The sequence below is a fragment of the Homalodisca vitripennis genome, chromosome 2 (genome assembly GCF_021130785.1).
Source record: "Homalodisca vitripennis isolate AUS2020 chromosome 2, UT_GWSS_2.1, whole genome shotgun sequence".
NCBI lineage: Eukaryota > Metazoa > Arthropoda > Insecta > Hemiptera > Cicadellidae > Homalodisca > Homalodisca vitripennis.
In genome coordinates this window covers 80,009,735-80,030,732 of record NC_060208.1, presented here as the reverse complement: position 1 = coordinate 80,030,732, position 20,998 = coordinate 80,009,735, and the positions used below count along the sequence as shown (strand labels likewise).

The following is a 20,998-nucleotide window of genomic DNA, read 5'->3' as shown; positions in this document are numbered from 1 at the left end:
CAAATTTGGCGTTAGATAGGGTTTGTTTTCGTACCACTGGGAAAATATGCACCATAGCAATCATTAACCCTGATGTTGAGGTGTGATTAATGTAAAAGAAGCGTAATTGTTTAGCTTTCGTTTAAGTCAGACATTTTAGAAAGTTCAAATTTGGAACATAGATAAGGTTTGTTTTCGTACCACTGGGAAAATGTGGCAACACTTAACAAAATTGTCTGCATAACTGCACCAAAGATGAGTCCCAGAGGCTGAAAACAACCCCGTTAAAATATGAATGTATATATTTCCTTAGAAAAACCCCAAACATGTTGATACTCAGTACTGGCATTGGCTTATATAAATAAATTTTGTTTCATCATTTCGTTTCAATATGGTGGCTGTTCCTTCTTAAAATATCATAACTCAGTTTTGTAAGGGTCTAGAGAAAAAAAAGGTGGTCAGGGATGTTTATAATATTTCCTAAACATTTTGAACTAAATGTTTACGTCTAGCTTACATGGTTTTCGAGAGACTGAGTAAATGTAAATCCAATGAAAAATAATTATTATTCATATTAGTTATCACAAAATATGCCTACTTCTTCCGACTGAGCCGGAAGGACTTTTAGGTATATGGTCGGTTATCTTGATGATCGGTAGTTACGTTCAAAACGTTTCCGTCACGCGTTGGACTCGTAAATGTGAAATCAGCAAATCAGGTTTTGAATTCATCGAGCTAGGAAAATGTAAACAAAAGGTGTTCTGTGATGGTATACGTCCGCGTTCTTGTACACGACTTCAGCACTCTATTAGGTCCAGGCTCGGAAATCATAGTTTTTCTTGGAGGAGGCAAACACAACAAGAAAATCCTGCCCCCAAGGCCCAGGCCTGTCTATCCTCCCCCAGTAGATAATTGTCAGCGACTTAACTTCGAAATCTCTCACATTTGACCCGGTTGGGGTATTGGGGTGGATTCACAGATCCTCACACGTCAACCTAAGCTTATTGTGTGATTTGACCCGGTACACAATTTAAATGTATTACAATTTCGTCGACACATTCTCAAACAAATCTAATCATAGGTACTGTTTGTTGAACATTGTCTTTTAACAGATGTATCTTCGATAATTTCTACTTACTGCATGGAGCATCAGCTTCAGATTGTGACTACTATAGAAAGCAATTAGCTATGCTATTATCTCCACTATTATAGTATTATGAACAACTGGTATTGTATAACAATACAAAAATCTACGTGATATATAAAAGCACCACTTAACTACTAAAGCATCCACCGTATTTTTATTAGGCCTATACATATGATAGTCCATTTAACAATTAACAGGATGAACACATACCGTACTATTAACACTAAGGTGCAATTGTATGATATCGTGGTTTCGTTAATTTTAATTTCAGGATCGTTGATGGGGGGGAGGGGGTTGCATGAGCACACACGGATGTGTATAGTAGCAGTTGTTCCTGTCTCCTCGTCTATTATGCGCAAGCTACCACGCGCATGTCGGTTTATCTTTGGTACTTTATGAGTTGTGCGGGATAACATATACTCAGTTGTCTAACAAATGTTCAAAAAGTGATTTGCACCTGTGTGTAATTTATAGAACACGAACTTACTTTATCGTATAACATAAGTCACGCAGTGAACGTCCCCAGCATTTCAAGTTTTAAAGGCCAATTTTACATTTTTATTTCAACCCTTTTACATTTTGGCGCTCCCACACGCCGCCACTAAGCACACGTGCCATTCCCTATAACCTTTACAGTTGAAAGAAGTTAGCTGTGCTCGTAGGGCCCAAACACTACCCTTTCAACAAATAAACGCTATCTGTGTGGCAGGTTGCGTTTATGTGCTAGCTGCTTAGATGAAGGCACAACAATCTCTTTAACGACTTAAAACTCACGATTTCGATTTGCAGATTAGTATTGACAAATACGTTATTTTCAAAAACATGTTAAACAACACTATAACAACTGAAAAACAAGGATAAGTCCTATTATTGCTATTATTTGGTATTCTCTTATTATTTAATTCCACCACAATCAGCATACAACATATGTATGTCACAAAACATACTGATTGTTTCGAGTGTGATGAATTATTTGGGTCAATACGATTCCTGAAAGGAGGGTTTTACCCGTGAATCACAAGAAATGTTTTCGGGACGCAGCGCATATCAGTACCCCGCCACCCCTCCCGTCTATCACCACACACTCAAGGTCACGCGCGCAGCTTAAGTCCTCGAAGTGTACTTCTATGCTAGAATAGCACTAACAGACATAAGTAGTTTTTATAACGACCTTAGGTTATTAAAGGCACAATACAGGTAATATTCTACCTTCGTGGTGATGAAAAGGTCTTCTCTTTTCAATTTTCCCTGCTCAATCCATTCATTAATGGCATCTCCGATGGCCGCTTCGTTCTCATACGCGAAAGCTGTATCCAAATGTCTGTATCCAATTTCCATGGCTCGGATGATGGCCTCCTTCCTCGAAATTCCTTTTTCATGCTGGAAAAAACATTGATTAGTTTCACCGCTAGAAGTATCTACAACATAATATATTCGGGACTGTGCTAAATTATCTATGCGGCGTCTGATTTTCTTACTACATCGGTACGCACATGTAAGATACAATTTTAGCAATGGCTTTTTTAAAATTAAATTATGAGTTAAATGTAAATTCGTTAAAATTAAAAGGCACGACACATTTTTGCATGTTCAAATGTTTCTTGTCAGATTAAACAAATCATACAATCGAAAAATCTACCAGGTACATAGCCTACTATCAGGTGGAGCGAAAACTGGTCTTGATAGTGCTGGTCTAGAGCGATGTCTGGTAAAAAATATGATTAATCTAAAACCTCTTTACTACCTTTGTTTGGATGGTGATTTTAGAACGTATCTAGGTTACTTGGTTTCTATCTTGTATACGTTCCATAACCGGGTACAACGAAGCAGCCTAGGCCTATTTTGGGTATTGGTCAATTTATAAACACGTCTTTTAAACATTGAAAACCCAGTAAATGCCTCATTGACTTCAAATGAGAAATCCCACGATATGTCACAACCTAAAATAAGATATCAAATAATTGTGTAAGGTTAAGGAAAAAGTTATTTATAGAAATTACACTTTAGAGATTTCTATTTGATAACTATTGGCTAATATTAAAAAACATAGTTATTTTTTATTTCCACCTCCTTAAACCATGTATATTTTTATTTATGAGGACGAGCATATCCTACAACAATTAAAATGGCAAATTATATTTTGTGTTCTTGTCCATCAATAGGTATTTATGGTCAGTAGGTATACTCATAATCCAGTGACTGTGTAGCGAATAAAGTCATTTTATTTCACGTTTAAATAACTTGAGTGATGGACGACACCCCTCGACCCTTTCCTGAAAATTTGCAGAAGTCGGTTGGCCCAATGACCAACCGGTTCAACCACTCTTATCGGTTTGTACATTAACTATAAGTTAATACTATTTCGATTGTCGACGACCCAATCAGAGTATTTATATAAGAACTCTATAAATTCATTATTGACTACCTCCTACGAAATGGTTTTATTTCCAGCAGGAAGTCGGTCAAGGTCGGTCCTCGGCTATCTCAACCATTTGCTTATCAGTTTACGTTTGGTTTGTTGAAAAATAAGGTGGCCGGGTTGGGCTTGCAAAAATGCACTTCCAGGTTGACTTCATAAACGTATATTGAATTAAATTCAGAAATTCGATTAGGCCCATTCCAATGAGGTTGATTTTTTATATCCAATAATAGTATCCTTAATTTGGAAAACTTACTTACATTTTAATACACACTGCCTTATGAGCATTGTGCAAAACTTCGTTGAAACACTTTTTACCAACTTAACTTTTTAATTGGTCCTGTTGAGCTCGAATCTGAGTCGCCGGTAGATTCCGTTTTAAAATAAATTTCTCCTACTGAACAGTAGATAACAAAGGAGTATTATCGCTTCGTTTCGACCTACTCCTGTCGCATTTTAAACAGTTCCAAGATGTTACGCATTATATATTCGTAATCCTCTCTTTATAAGAGTATAAATTAATTCCTGTATTGATGTAAAACTTATAATGTACATAAAAAAAATAATGTACAGTACGCGCGCTGAAGGTTCGGCCCTATCGTTGCCTTAATAACCAAATAAAAACATTGACTCTCCAATGATCCGTCACGGACGGCAATGTTTAATTCTCGCTCGACAATCAACTTATGGTTAGACCAACTTCCTGTACAAATAAAATTCTGAAACTTCGCAGATCTATTTTCCTGTTTATGCCAATGCTAATGGATGTATTAAGTTTCAATGTTTTATTACTTTTCTTCAATAAAATATATTTTTAAATTAACTGTGCCAAAATTGTGATACAAAAAAGTTTGTATGTGAGGATTTTTTTTATTATTTGGTCAGGAAACTTTCACCAGCGGGAAAGTTTTTCTGAATGAACTGAAGTTAATTTTAGATTTAACTTTTTTCAGATACATAGTTTAGGTTAGCCGTAACTTAGTCTGAAGTGGAATGTATCACCGACACCGCTGCCCTACAGTTTATGGCCCATTCACGTAAATGCAACACGGCAATACCATTTGAAAGTTTAACATTGAATCACTTTGCAATAGTTTATTTCTGAAAAAAAAAAAAACACTTTAGGCCATAGTGGTGATCTGTGATAAACTAAAAGTTTAAACTTTAATGAAATTATGTTGAATTTCATTGTATTATATTCGAATAGAAAGTGTTTTGGAGTGTATTGTTTATACACTAATTTTATGACAGATGAATGAATACGAAACACTGATGTATAAAGAATCCTGAGAACAGGGACAATAAATATTCAGACTGCAGCGGGCCAAACATTGGCGGATGTCTGCAGAACAGTTGTTATATCGGGCAATCCACCCGTCCCCCACCATAGTCCGCTCGGTTGACTCGGAGCCGAACCTTCAGCGCGCGTACTGTAATACATTAAAAAAACATAGCAAAAAACAATCAAACAATCGGTTGTGGTGGAACAATCGATTTCTTAAAATTAGAAAATTAAACACTCAATTACAAAAATAAACGATTTTTTGGATAAACTATGTAACGTATAATCAAAGATCTTAAAAACTAAACTAATACCATGTTAAAACATAAATGAAAAAATTATGTAATAAGGCACAGTGTTTTTAATGTCAAAGAGTAGCAAATAGTCTCATAAACTTATCTTCATTTGAAAATGGAAATGGTTCATAACAGATAATCTAAAAGACGATACATACTTTCCACGTTTTTTACTTTGCTAATAGTTCATTTATATTCGGTCATATGATTTAAATTCGTTTTAAACACGACTTTATCCATTTTTTACAAAAATCTATTCCTATAAGAAGTAAATCAAGCCCTCCCAAAAAGGGATTTATCTGTAAATTTGATCTATTTAGCTTATATAGATGAAATAAGCTAAATTACATTAAACTGGATTAACATAAATTAGTTGTGCTTACCGATAGATCGGTCAGTTTGTAGCCTTCAGGTAGCTTCCCGGCTTGTTCACTAATGACGGTCTCCACCTTGGTCGGTTGGTCGGCGTCACCCTTATACATCACCTTTGGAAGTACAAAGCGTTTTATAAACTTAATCAGCTTAGGTTCACTAGTGATTAACTTAAAACACGTTTTAGCATGGCTCTAAAATTATTTTTTACCCTTAAAAATAGTGCTTTCGGATCATCTGGAAGAAGTTGGTAGACTTGGTGACAACAGAAATATTGTTAATTTAATTTTATGGGATTCTTATTGGATTCACAGGTACTTAATGTAGCGAAAACCGTTCACGATACAAAAAAAGGTTTGGGTCAAAATTTACTTTTAGAATACTTTTAGTTTTTTTCTCTAGGTTTATAAATAACAGAATTGTGATTTTTTGTGGCCGCCATATTGAAACAAAATGGCGCACCAAGCTGGCCAAACGAACTCAACTGAGACATTTACAACATAATTATTGTATAAATCATTTCCACAAGCCGCGTTATATAGCATATTTTGAACGAGGTGTGTGGTTTTCGCCTGTGGAGATCACGTTTGGAGAAGTTATGCAGAAATTTCCGGCAAGTTCTGCCATAAGGGCGATTGCGAAAGACTGATTTTGTATTCTAAGTCTACCTAAATAATTTTCATACAGGACTGTCCTTACAATCAATATCATGTCAGTTTTCCTGGAAATTTCCCCATATCTATCTAATTCGATTTCCACCTATCCATCCCAAAATGAAATCCGAGCCATTAAATCACTGAAGAACAATCACAATTTTATCATTCTCCCGGCTGATAAAGGAAGTAAGATCGTTCTTTTAAATTTAAAGATTACATCGAAGAAGGTACCACACAGTTATCCGATACAAATATATATTAGACTCTGGAAGAAGATCCCACAAATAAATTTAATGAGATTATCAAAAATTACCTTCCATTACCGGTCCCAGTCAAGGTTTGTGTTCAAAGAATACGGAATTATTAACTCCAAAATGGCCTCAAACACCAATATTTTATACACTCCCAAACATTCACAAACCCATTCGTCGTCCACCTTGTAGACATTATTTCTAGCAACGGGAGGCCACAGAAAGAATTTAAGCTTATATTCATGATCAACTTCAACCGTAATGGTTTGCAAAATCATTACCGTCCTATATAAAAAATTCTACTGACTTCATTGAAAAAAATACTGCTGTAAAAAAACCAATTCCAGAAAATGCTATACTCTTAACAGTAAAAAAATGTCTTACATTCCTCACCCGATACCCAAACCTTTATGGCCAAAGCACCTAGAGTAATATTTCGCAAACCTCCAAATTTGAAAAACAAAATTGTCCAACCTAAACTACCTAAAGTACATCAACCCGTTACTAATGGATGTGAACCGCACAACCACGTTGCGGTTCTTGCAAAATGATAAAAAAAATTTTAGGGAATTCAAAAGTAGCGTAACTGGTATAAGATATCCCATCATTGGCAAAATAAACTGTGATTAAGAATGTGATGTATAAAATTAATTATAAATTTTGTAACAATCAGTACATTGGGCAAACATCTAACCACTTTAGAGTGCGAATAACAGGGCACAGATTTGATATTTGTTATAAAGACAAGGAGAAGGCATTGGGCAAACATGCTGCTGAGCACAAAATAAAATGACTGGTTTAAATTTAAGAAAAAAGTAACTTTTCCAAATTTTCTTCTGTGCCATTAATGATATAACAGCTGGGTCTTTGAACGTTTTAGTTCCGTACTTACATGTTTGGTTATTTTCTTCTTATTTGTTCTGTTTCTTGTTCTTTTAATATTCTTATTTTGCTTCCTGAAGTGTAGGAATAGACACCCACGAAAAACGTTTTATATCCTTGTTTTTTTTATTAAATAAGTGAAATACGATATATATATATATATATATATATATATATATATATATATATATATATTTGTTTTGTAAAATTTGAAATTTATATTCTTTAATTGAAGTCGAGTAGATGAAGAAATAAGTCACTAGTCATAATTTTAATCTATATAATATTAAAAAAAATATATATTTTGTATTGTACAAATGACACTAATATGATTGGAACTCATATTGTTACTCTTCAATATCTGATAACTGAGCGGTCTATTTTGTTGACTTTCAGCTGATATACAAACCACCGAAAACAAGTAGATTAGCTCACAGTTGTGTATTTATTTTCTGTAGCGAATTGAAATGGGATTAGTATAAAGGTCATAGTGATATAATTAAGTTATAGATATACTTAAGTTCAACAACACTAAGTCATTAGACAAGCGACTCTTTGATAATGCCGATTAATACCTCTACAATCTGGGGTTTGCTCGTATAAAAATCTATTTATGGACAATTAATACAATTAGTTGTGAAATTGTTATGTACGACTAATTGTGAATTAATGTATGTCTGAACATAATATTACGTTATTCAAATTACTGAAAGAGTTAGACAAGAATGGATTCTAGAGAACAGAGGTCGAGTGGTGAAAAGGAAAAAGTAAAGGACTATTTAAGTTGCTAGTGGATATAAAGGTTTGAAAAATCAAGAAGCCAGAAAAAACAACAAACTACGAAAACCATTAAGTTGTTCAATATTTACTATCGCTTACGACAGCCCTTGGAATATAATTGAAGAATGATTAATTGAAAATTAAATTTAAAAATGTTTGAGACAACTGATGATAAATTTGAATGTTGCGCTTAGCTCTAGTTCACCTTCCTCTTGTGCAGCGCCTGGTACTTCCAGGCCTCTAGAGCCATGTTCGTCTGAAGAGATTCAAAGAAAGTCGGCGACTAAGAAGATCAAAATGAACCTTTACATAGTTCGACATTGGAGACACATATAAATAGGTGAGTGATACAAATATTTTATAAAATTCATAAATCTGCTTGAGGGGTTGTTTTAATTATTCTTCTAGTGCGTAACTTGAAGTGTTCCAATTTGTATTAAAGATGCTCATAGAAAGGAGGAGACAATAATTGTAATCTATGAAATGAAATCTAACAATTTTTTTTAAATGAAAGAACAATCGTCTATTTTAAATGGTGGTAATTTATAATCATTAATGTGGTGTCATGACTAATGCAGAATAGTAGTATGCCTACATATATTATAGTAGTTTGCTGAAAAATAGACTGACATCGAGACATTGCTTGCATAAAGTAAATAGTCCAGAATGTGATAGTCAATTTTCATGATATAGGCACCATCCAAGTTTTTCTTGAAATCGTTAGAGGAATTTCCCGAAAAACTCTATTGTCAACCGTACTAGTTTTGGTTGGGGTTGAAATGGGCGACAGAGTTTTTTTTTTGCAAACAGCAATTCTATTCTCATGTTAAGATTGTTTAGCTCTACACACTACGAGTAAAGCCGATCGTGAAATAATTACATGGAAATTGTTAAGCGTCAGCCATCCTTAGAAAGAGCGGCATTTGGCTCAAATTGGTGACTTTTGTCTTCGTTTTTTTGGCTGTTGGTGAAATGATAACCACTTTAATAGTATTGCTGAACTAATGAATTTGTAATTAGATTATACAGGAAATAACGAAGGACTAACGATGGATATGGAAACATGTGGTGAGGTTTATAAGTTGGTTATGTCAATTTATGTTCACAGAACTCTGAAGAACGATGACGATCGGCCACAATGGTCGTTTAAAGACACAGACTTTACTCCCGCCCCCAGGAAGCGGCCACTGCTCACCCGTTATTATTACCAAAAACTCTTTTTAAATATATTTTTTGTGGGATGGAATAAAATGGAATTAATACGAATCCTTATCACCATTTACGACCAATACCTATATTATTTTCAAAATCTCAAAATAATAACTAATAACAGATTTCTTAAGGGTTTACAAAAGTGATAATGACGCATTTAATTATTAACTTAGAACTCTAAATCTTCAGTATGTCGATGATCCTCAAGAGTCATAAAACAATGCTGTATAAAATTTGTTATTACTTTTGGAAAAGTAAGGAGTTAAAGCGGAAAAAGCTTAAATTTTAAACAAAAACCCTCGTGTTTTTCTCCATATTCTTTGTTACTATAGTGTACACCAACACAAAATATTTTCTTTTACTCGAATACAAGGGTGAGTAAAAAGGTTATTTCCTACGTAATACGGGTGTATATTTTAAAAGTGGTAGACGTTTGAAGTGAAATGTTTAATACGTGAGAGGTCGTCAGGACCAGGCTCTGTCAGGGATCTTCTTAAGAAAAACAAACTATAGTTTAAAGAATGTCTGGTTAAAAATATGATCTAAGGAAAAGTTATTACAGATATGTTAACCTTTTCGATATTATTTCGAGCGTAAGATGAGGGGGGGGGTTATGACAATTACTTTCTTAGGGGAAACTCATCCATCAATCCCATGAAGAACTATATTTTTGTTTATACAGTGAAAATTGGCTGTCGGATCCCCTAGACTATAAACGTCTTGTCCACGAAGACATTTTTTTATAATGATTTACCACAATTAACAAATAAAACTTACAATATGCTTTTGTACATATTTTGAAGGTCCGCAACACTTAAAATATCTTATCTTGTAAAAACTTAGTGGATAGAAAGAGGGGCGATAATATTGACACCATTGAAAAGACCGTCAAAGAGTCAACTAATTAATTAGAAGCTCACTTCCGTGCCAACGCAATGTCCAGATGAAAGCAAAGTCGCTGAAGGCTGGAACTTTACCGGTGAACATCATGCATTGGTCACGAAAATAGGAATCTTCACCAAAACATGATACGAATTTGTAATACTAACCTTTTTTAGCTCATTTCAATCCAAAACTGAAAATACTACACTAAAATAAACTTACAGAATAATACAAAAATGAATCGAGCGAATTTTTACCACATATAATGAGACCACTGCAATGTCTGCGACTCTTCAGAATCATTCTTCTGGAGCTACTACTAGGTAACTGAATGTCTCTGGTCGAGTGAACTTTATCATATTTATCTTTATTTTTTGGGTAGCTACTAATTAACGGTACAGTAGTTGTTATCAACGCAATGATGATACAAGTAGCATTTTAAACTAATTAACTTATCAATATATTTCAATTCTTGTTTTTCTTGGCATAGAATAAGATAAAGGGGTATTATAAAAGTACACTAGTACAAATGTACAATCATCACCAATCTAAAGCTACAACTTACAAACAAACTCTGCTAAACGTACAGCAAATTGTTATTGTAACCTTATTTGAGATTATAAAACTGTAAAAAGCTGTATGGGATAAAATTATATGTCCTGAGAGAAAGTACCTGTCTTAAATTAACTGAAAGAAAGTTTAAACCAATTTTACTACAAGGATTATTTTTTGTCTAGTTGATTTTCCATATGATATATAAAAGGTACTGTACATGATCATATATAAAAAAGCAATAACGTTTATAAACCATTACGAATCTTAAATGTGATCTAAAAGATTTTGTACTAGTCATATTTTTATATTTTACTTTGTTATTATTTATCGTTTAAAGATAATATACTGGATCAAATTATGAGTAATAGCTACTGAATTTTAAACCAGATTTTCACTCTTTAATGACCTCATAACATGAAGTAGGAACGCCATGAATTAACATAACATGAATTATATAAAATATTCAAATGAGTAAAATTGTATGAAAATCCATAAAATAGGTTGTATTAAATACAAAAGAGTAGCATTCAGCCAGTTAACTATTTCCTTTTTAAAATTCTTTAAAGATGTATCTTTACCATCAGTATTACTTTTTATCAGTACTTTTACTTAGTATTTATTTAATTGTAAGGGAAGTAATAAACCATATATCAGAAAGTAATTATATGTTGATAAATCGTTATCAATCCAAAGAATGTACGATTCTATTTCATTCTATTTCAATTTTAGTTATATAAAGTTTCTGCAAATGTTTAGTAAAAACATAATTATGTTACTCACTTAGTATAACGAAGAAACTAATTTTTCTACAAAAACAGCAGTATTTTAAACCGTATTTTCGTGAAATTTGGCCTAATAATGAGCAATAGTTTACTGTAGACATTTTGAAGGTTTATAGCCTCGAATTTAAAAATTACATACATAAACACATAATTAATTGTGATAAATTAATTTGTGATAATTTATTTACGTGTTTTCTTCAAAGAATACACTAGCACACATACATTTTTATAATCTAGTTCTTGAAAGATTATGTTACGTATAAGTACCTGCAAGGTTCCCAATCCTATGACTGGTAAATTCATGTTGTGGCTTTTTGAAACCAGAACAGAACTGGCATTCAGATTAGCAGAGACCATGTTGTCGATCTATTTGGTGAGCAGGGCGTGGTAGACCTGCAATCAAAATTGGAGTAAGTTATAAACTTAATCACAAGCCCTTACGTAAACCCGTAACAGCCTAGTGTAACCATACGAACACAGGGACTGTACAGTTCTCTCAGAATGTTAATTTGTCCTTACACAGGCTAATACGGTGTAATAGGAAAATTACCTGATGATGAATTCTTAGAATTTGAAATGTACATTGTACGAAATAAAAAATACATAAAAAATGTTAAAAAGGTTTATTATTTGTGTGTGTGTGTGTGTGTGTGTGTGTGTGTGTGTGTGTGTGTGTGTGTGCGTGCGTGCGTGCGTGCGTGCGTGTGTGTGTGTGTGTGTGTGTGTGTGTGTGTGTGTGTGTGTGTGTGTGTGTGTGTGTGTGTGTGTGTGTGTGTGTGTGTGTGTGTGTGTGTGTGTGTGTGTGTGTGTGTGTGTGTGTGTGTGTGTGTGTGTGTGTGTGTGTGTGTGTGTGTGTGTGTGTGTGTGTGTGTGTGTGTGTGTGTGTGTGTGTGTGTGTGTGTGTGTGTTTATCAAACACTTTTCTCGAGGCTACATCTCAAATCATTGGAAACTCAATTTAAAAAACCAAAGACTTAAGCAAATATTGATTAAATATTTTATTAGGAGATTTCATAATTTCATAATTACTCTACTAAAATATGTTACACTTTTCAAACTTGGTTTTGTTTAATATATTTTACTTATTTTAATTGGCGAATGAATTATTGTAATAGGAGAAAATTTGCATTGGTTTTTAACGTGGGAATGTACTTCTCTGACATTCTTAAATCTTAAAATTAAATTCAAACCTTTAAAGCACTTCCATTTGATTTGGCACATGCTTTAAAGAGACATTAAATGCCATTGAATGTACCACGGGTGTGTGATTTCAACTGTTTGTCTGAAATTTCGTAACATAATGAAGAGAATGGGAAATGTTGGGAAATTTTATTCTTGTAGTAGTTTATGTTTTCTCCCATACCACGCAATATTAATAGAAATTTCGTGTCAAATAAGTAAGCTGACACAGTCGTGGTTTATCGCGCATTTCCGCTATTAGTCAGTTATGACCACTTGGAAACAGCTGTAATGTAAGAGCATAAGTAGGCTAGTTCTAGAACGTACAGGACACGAATTGTAGTTCTATGGCGTATAAGGACACGAATTGTAGTTCTATGGCGTATAAGGACATGATTTTCAGTTATGCAGCATACAAAGATATGAATTGTAGCTTAAGACATGTATTTTAGTAAACAGTGACCAAACGAACTAGTAAAATATAATAACCGTTGCTCCTACTAAATTATTTGATGTGAAAAATTCACAATTTTGTTCGGATAAAAATACAACTCTGTTAACCACAATAAAGGTTGACATTGGAAAACCTCACTTTAACGCGTATTTTGTTTGCACGACGAAACGATCGTGGAATTTCAAGGCCGCAGAAATAACTGTGGTGATTAGATCAAGAGTAAGATTCTCGTAATTAATTATTTTCGATTATTAGCCACATCATATGTGCAATTTATGCTATTTAAAAAAGCATTAATATATTTTCAATATTGCAGATCAATAAAAGTTTTTTATAACTGGAAAACCTTTAATTCTACTTTAAGAGGTAAAATAGCCTATTTATTTGAAATTAATGGGGTTTTGAAACTCTAAAAACTTAATACTTTCCAATTTTGTTTTTTATATTAGAAATAAAAGATTTGTAGTCGAAAACTCTTATAAATCTGGCACTATTTCCTGTTATTCGAAAGATACTGGAGCCCTTAATAATTAATTCCTCTTAAGCAGTTGGAGAAGGAATAAAGCTGTAAAAAACAATTATTATTTGAATTATTTTTACAATTGTATCTCTTTATTTATAGTGGCATTGAACTCGAAATTTGCTACCTTAATCAATATATTTCTTACTAATAGTAAATAATTTAAAAAACATAGTATCAATACTAAAGAAAAATATTTTCCCACTTAAACTTTTTATTTGTTTCATGAATCAAAACATATTCTTTGTGGACTTTATTACGCAAATTGTAAGCCACTATTAAATTTATATTAACCTCGATATGTTTTTAAAATTACTTATACAACATGCTGAACGTTCGTCACAATTGTGGCTTAGAGGTGGAAAGTAACGTCAATTCTCTGGCAGTCGGTGTCATGACTCTTGGCTGGGTTACATCTCGTCAAACAGTTCTTATCACAATTACAATGATGATATATTATCGGCCTCGCTTTGGAAAGCCAATTTTAAACAACATATATTAAACCAATGTTTCGTCACCCTTTGGTACCTACTTTTGCGAGGAAGCCTCAAAAATACACCTAGAATCATACGTTTCGAGGTTTTAACAACTGGCAAGTCCTCTCATCATAAACATTTAGTAGTGTTATACAAATTTTGTTTAGTTTCCTCCCCTATTTCTTTTAAATGTATTTCTCTGTATTTAGGGTATAAGTATCCATCGTAACTCATAAAAAAACTCATATAATAGTCCAAATTGATGCCATAACCCAGTAAATACAAATATGAGGTGAAAAATAGTATCTAATTGTAAAAACGTTTTCTTACATATTAAATGTTGATATGTAACTGTAATGTTTGTTCTAATTAGCACATAAGCATATTTGCAGCAACATTATTAAATTGCTTATTAAAATTAGTTCTTGCATAATTATTGAATTTAAATCACAACTCAACATATGAAAATAATTTACAAATCTCATGCAAATAATAATTTCAAAAATACATAAAAATAAGAGTTATTTCTTCGGGGCTCCAAATTTAGCTATTTATACAAAAATACAAATAATAAATTCATAATGATATTCATAGACATTTATTACAAACATCCGTTGTACTTAAATACCAAATCTCAAAATGTTGATTAAACATCATTGTTAATTATTTCCAAACTTATTACTATTTCCGACAACATTAAAAACTGTAAAAAGTGACTGTATATAATCTAATAAAATTCAAAGATAATAATATATCAATTTTAAATGTATATGGGCACTAAATTATAGTGTTAGTTTGTCGGCAAGTTCTGATCCAATAGACTAGTTTATTAATAATGGGATAAATTGTAATTGTAGTGTTATAATAAAATTATTATACTTTCAATAATAATTTATTATCTTTATTATGCGTTCAATTACTATACCCCAGCTCCCAAGTGCGTTACATCTTTAAACGACAGCATAGGCAAAAAGTCTTCGGATCATTGTTTAGTCAATTGAATTTATTGTTACATATTTAAATACTAAACATCTTCTGAGGATGTTTCGAAGTTTAAATTTTAAATAACAAACTGATCCAAAATAAACGTTTTTATATTTATTTGTTTTTCTATTTAGTTATTAAAGATCAAATTTTCATTTTGACTCAGATAAAATCATAATCCTATCTAAGAAAAAGTGTAAACGCTCAGTGTATCAAACTACATTTAATATAATATATATCATCAATGCGTTAAAAATACGTACACATGAAGTGTTAATACGTTAAATTGATAATTACATTCTTAAAAACTATGGGAAAATGTCCTTTTGCCTCAAAATGCTTCGATTCTCCCTTTCTATTAAAATATAGTATTACAAAAGGGTAATAAAATTTGAATACTTTAAATTTAAGATGCCATCCTTCATGAAGCAAACTATGCCTACTCCAAAAAAGTAGATTTCCTTGACCTCTTTGTTATTAATAATAAAAGTAGCTTTTCTAAACTTACTGCTACAGACATTAATCACGAGGGGTTAATTAATTATGGAGAAATATTTTATTTATACTCCATTCTCACTAGACGTCCCTTAGGATTAGAAACATTGATGGATAAACTTATATGCTTAGGCTTCCAAAATTCAAAGTTATGGTTTTGTTATAACCATGTCTTTTCAGAATAACCAAGTAGGCTAATTTCTACCGGAATCTTAATCAATCACACAATCTTTATCTTCAAGATTTTAGAACATTTACGAATTATTTCAGACACACAATAGAAGGAGATTTCCTAGAATGCGTCTACAGATCACATGTCAGCCATTGTAGTAAAAGCCCTAACGTTCACATATTTTGAGGAAGGAAGCTCATAGTTGTTTTTATGTTATACACATTGAACCAATTGATTAATAATTTTCATTTAAACTAACAAGTACAGTAATTAAAGCCTTCCTTAAAAATGCTAATTAAGAGGAATTAATACTTTTCATAAATTTCAAAAGTACATTATTCTTCATGCTAAGATTCCGAGGCCTATAAGTCGCAATTAGAGATTGAAAAGATTGAGATATTATTATTTGACATCCTACAAAAAGGCTGCTATCAAGGAATTAAATTTCGGTAACACAATTTAATGGTGGTTTTATAAATTTAAGCCTACTCATAAATCCTCGCTGTCAAAAAATTTAAGGAAAAACGTGCAAATTAAATTCCATAATCTCACCATCTTTTTTTGAAATTTTTTATGTATTATAGGATACTTGTAGCCAAAAACTGTCTGCTTTTTTACGTAAGGTTGGTTGGAATTAGTATTTCCTTTTAAAATTTGTCATTAACTTTATTTCATTAGTCTCTTGATTTGACGCATATTACAGTATTTTATTGAGGTAAAAATGCTGCCATTTTAGTTAGGTATAGTGATAATTGGTAATTCTGTCTCATTAAAATCTTTCATTAACTTACAGTATATAAAAATACTTAATCTGAAAAAATTGCTCTCATTTTAGAATTTTTTAAATTAAACGAAAACATATTGAAATCGCACTGTTAATAGTCTGTATGTAAATTATTTGCTAATTCCCCGGATATAATATAACCTTAAAATAAACAATAAACACTAATTTAGGGAAGCAAGATTGTTTGTTAATCAATGAACATTATTAATACATACAATTTGAAATGATAACTATTATAACAAAATAAAGATATTACTTTATTAGTTAATAAAAACACTACTTTTTTCCAAATTGTTTATTTTTTGGACGAGGCCTTTCGAAACCAAAAGATTCATCTTCAGGCAACTCCGCAAATAAATATTTACACATTGTTTGTTACAAGTAATATTAAAATAACATATGGTGTAAAAATGTAAATACAACAATTTTGGAAAAATTTCAGCCAGTATGAAAAATTAGATTTGACTAGAGTTTAATTTTTGAATAAATTGAGAAGAAAATAATTTTTCATACTGGCTGAAATTTTTCCAAAATTGTTGTATTTCCATTTTTACACCATATGTTATTTTAATATTGTAACAAACAATGTGTAAATATTTATTTGCGGAGTTGCCTGTGAAACCTTTGGTTTCGAAAGGCCTCGTCCAAAAAATAAACATTTTGGAAAAAAGTAGTGTTTTTATTAACATTTAGTAATATTTAAAGAATTTTCAAATTGCTCCAAGAGTCTACAATAAAATAAAGATAATTTTATTTATTTTCTTTGTATTAATAGATTTAAAATGTATCTAATATCCATATTATAGTTTGTATACAACATTATTCTCATTTTTGAAAATGAAAAAACGAAAAGAAATAATATAATATATTATAATATATTTGTACAACTATTGTAAATTTTATTATAATTCTGTTTGTTAGTAACATGAAACAACAATGTTATAGATATTTATAATATTCATATATTTCCTTAATTTAATTAATTTTAAGGAGAAATTGTATTCATATTGGACATTTAAACAAATTGTTAATTTAGCAAGAAAAAACTGTTCAAAGTATGCAGATATTTTTAAAACTATTAACAAGGTATTGTTATTTTTGAACATCTATTTAATATTACATTGTTTCATGGCAAATAAATTGTATCGTATTGCATTAGTAAATAGAGTATAGTTATATTTTGTACACTAAATGCAGAATATCAATTTTAGAAATATTCATACATACACCATGTAAATGAAAAAAAGATTATTAGTGTTTGTAATGGTAGTTCTTGTTATTTATTTTATTATTAAAAACTGTAATATTTTCTGGCAATTTTTCTTATTTTTACAGACGAAGTTAGGGCTAAGAAGTCCTATTTAACACTTATTCTGGGGAACGGCTTAAAAGTGACTTCCGAACAACCACACTAATAATCAAGATGAATGAATAATCACACAATGCTTGAAGTAAGTATTATCACTTTATTTAATATTAAACCATTTATTTGGTTTCAAATTATTCCAATAGTAAATTTTAAAATGAATCCTTTGGATGTATTCAGTTAATGGTTTCACCTACGAAAAAGAACCGCTATGAAGAGTATAAAAAGAAATTAATATTTGTCAATCTTCGCATTTAAATTTAAGTTAAGGAAATACATTTTTTTAAATGATATAATTGTTTTATGTATGCTTTATATAACTTTTCAAATATTTTTTAAAATTAATTTTTGTTCGGAAATAAGCTAATAAAAATAAACAAAAAAATTCATTTTTAAACTTGCTAACAATATAATTTTACTATTAGAAATCCTACGTTTTATATAGAAAGATACTATTGAAGACTTTTCTCCAAACCAGGCCAAACATGAATTGTCAAGCAAGAACACGTCCGTCACATGTTTACGAATTTGTAAAAATCGGGAATATATATTTTTTAAATAGAATAATTTTATTTTAGAAATCTAATTTGTTTGTTACAGACCAAATAAATACATTTCCTCATAGGTTTTATAAATCAGCGCAACTCATGTTTCGAAAAATATATAACTCAAATCTTATTTAATTTTAGCTGAATTTAATAATTTACGTTTTAAAATTATCCAACGAAATAAAATACTAAAATATTAATACTTTGTCGAGAGCTTTTTCTTTATAAAAAATGTTAAAATGTTAAAGTTAAAATGTTGAGAAACCTTACCGTCAGAAATTAGAGAGGAAGGTCTTGCCGGGAAGAGAGTGCCTGACCAACTAACCACGTCCTGTCGAGGGAGAGGGCAGGCTAGGACACCCTGGCCTGTACCATCCTGCACAGGCGACGTCAGGACAATAGAACCTACTATGTCCTTGCACAAGCTACAGTATATGAAACCATTAACATGATTTTTCAGGTCCAAGTACGAACCTGACTGCCCCATCCAACATGTTCAACTTTCAGAACAAAACAGACACAGTAATAGAAACTCAGCATTTTATATTCTAGCCAACATCCCTAAAATACATATTTTGGAATGAAAAATAAATACTTGAAGATTATTACTAAATCAGGTTGTATCCTAGACCTGTTTTAAACATAAACATTCTGTTGAATTGAAACTAAATTTAAGGGAAATCCCTTTCACCACCATACAATATATATTTAAAAGTTGTAACAATCTAAATGTGCATATAATGAAAAAAGTTATTATGTAGAGTAAATCTCTCATCGTATGTAAAACTTATAAACGTATATTCGAGTATTTTTTACCTCTTAAGTACACTACGTGACTCCCCCCCCCCCCCAACCATTTGAACTGAGCGGCTAAGTTCATAGAATACAAAATATTCATTGATCTAATGCAATTCGGGGGTTTATTCGCTAATCTTATAAACAATATTTCACGTTATATATGTTACAAGATTATATCAATGAAATTAATGAATGCATTTAACAAAAGTGGTACTAGTTTATTCGCTAATCTTATAAACAATATTTCATGTTATATATGTTACAAGATTATATCAATGGAAGTAATGAATGCATTTAACAAGAGTGGTACTAGTTTATAGATATTTGTAAAAATGTGAATCAGCATAACGTAGTCGGTTTAAATGTAAAAGTTTGTTTCAATGATAAAAATTTAAGGATTAATAATATGTTTAAGTCATTGTTTAATAAATAAACGTGTACTTTTTGAACTTTGAACTTAAAATGAAAAACTAGTTTATAACTTTAACAATAAATACAGTCACAGGCGCATTTCCATTATCAACAGTAAAACACAAATAATGTTTCAATGTATGAACATTTTATTTTAAAATTATAATAAACCCTTTATAGATTCAATAAGTAGCGTGCATGGTCACTGAACAAACAGTTTACTTAATAAGTCGTGTGTTGTACTTATTTTATTGCTTATGTGAAAATCGTTTTGATTACTTATGGAACTTTAAATAAGTTGCTGTGAGTACTTTAGATCATGATGCTTATTTCAGTGAACCAGATTTGCTGCTAGTTATTGCTGTGTAATCTACTAAAAAAGTAAAGATTTTAGCGTTCACTTAATAAATATTGACCGTCTTACTAAAGATCCATACCATACATCCTGAGACATATAACATTTACGATAACCATTTTTTGTTCAGTTGGAAACATTTAGAAATGGTTTTCACTTTTCTGAGTGGTCCAGGCACGGTTTAATAAACCAAATTTACTACATTTTAGTATGTAAAAGAACAAACACAATAGAGTGTAAAAAATGTTACATTTAGGAAACAAAACATTATGAATTAAAGTTAAGTGTCAAAATCTGTTATGTGCCCGCAACACCTTTAGAACGTAATTATTATAATACGATATTTTTCAGATATTGTAACCCAATAGGTATTGTATTGATGGACGGATGCATTGGCGTTACAATGTTCGGAAACCAAAAATACTTTCTAATCTTGATCAAACAATTATAAATACCTCTTTTAATTACTATTTCAGTAGTTTTAGATCTGACATTAATGTCTCCGGCCATCAGATGGCGAAAAACGAAAAACATCCCTCGAGATAGTGCCCAAGGACGTAGCCAGCGAGGGGATCCTGAGGGCCTGGACCCACCATTTTCAATTTTTTAAATTAATTTTTTAGTAAAAGATTATTATTATTTAAATAATTCAGTATTACTGACATGTACTGCTGAAAGATCATTCTCAACAAAGAAACGGGCCAAGAACTTTTAAGGAACAAAATGGGGCTTTACTCTATGTCCACTATGAGAAAACATCAGTTGTCTGACCTCCCACTCCCCATTGTTTTCTGGCTACGTTATCGACAGTGCGTATCACTTAACAGAATAAAATTCAGAGGTTCTGTTCAGAAATGTATGAGGAAGCTATAAAATATTGCAATTTCATTTGAAAACATATATTCTATACAAACAAGATGGAGCAAGAAGTTGGGCTGATTAATTTCTAGGTAATATTTAT

At 31.5% G+C, this 20,998-nt stretch overlaps 1 protein-coding gene across 1 annotated transcript in view; it reads right to left on the bottom strand.

Moving 5' to 3' along the window:
* The window catches only part of LOC124354238 (aldose reductase-related protein 2-like), a 41,538-nt gene extending 22,643 nt beyond the window's left edge, over nucleotides 1–18,895 (bottom strand). The window contains exons 1-4 of the mRNA XM_046804546.1: nucleotides 18,744–18,895; nucleotides 11,763–11,888; nucleotides 5,507–5,608; nucleotides 2,336–2,506 (exon numbers count right to left, since the gene is read on the bottom strand). Of these exons, the coding sequence (XP_046660502.1) occupies nucleotides 2,336–2,506; nucleotides 5,507–5,608; nucleotides 11,763–11,852 (363 nt within the window). The 5' untranslated portion in view covers nucleotides 11,853–11,888; nucleotides 18,744–18,895. The remainder of the gene's footprint in view (nucleotides 1–2,335; nucleotides 2,507–5,506; nucleotides 5,609–11,762; nucleotides 11,889–18,743) is intronic.
* Between the last annotated feature and the right edge of the window lie 2,103 nt (nucleotides 18,896–20,998).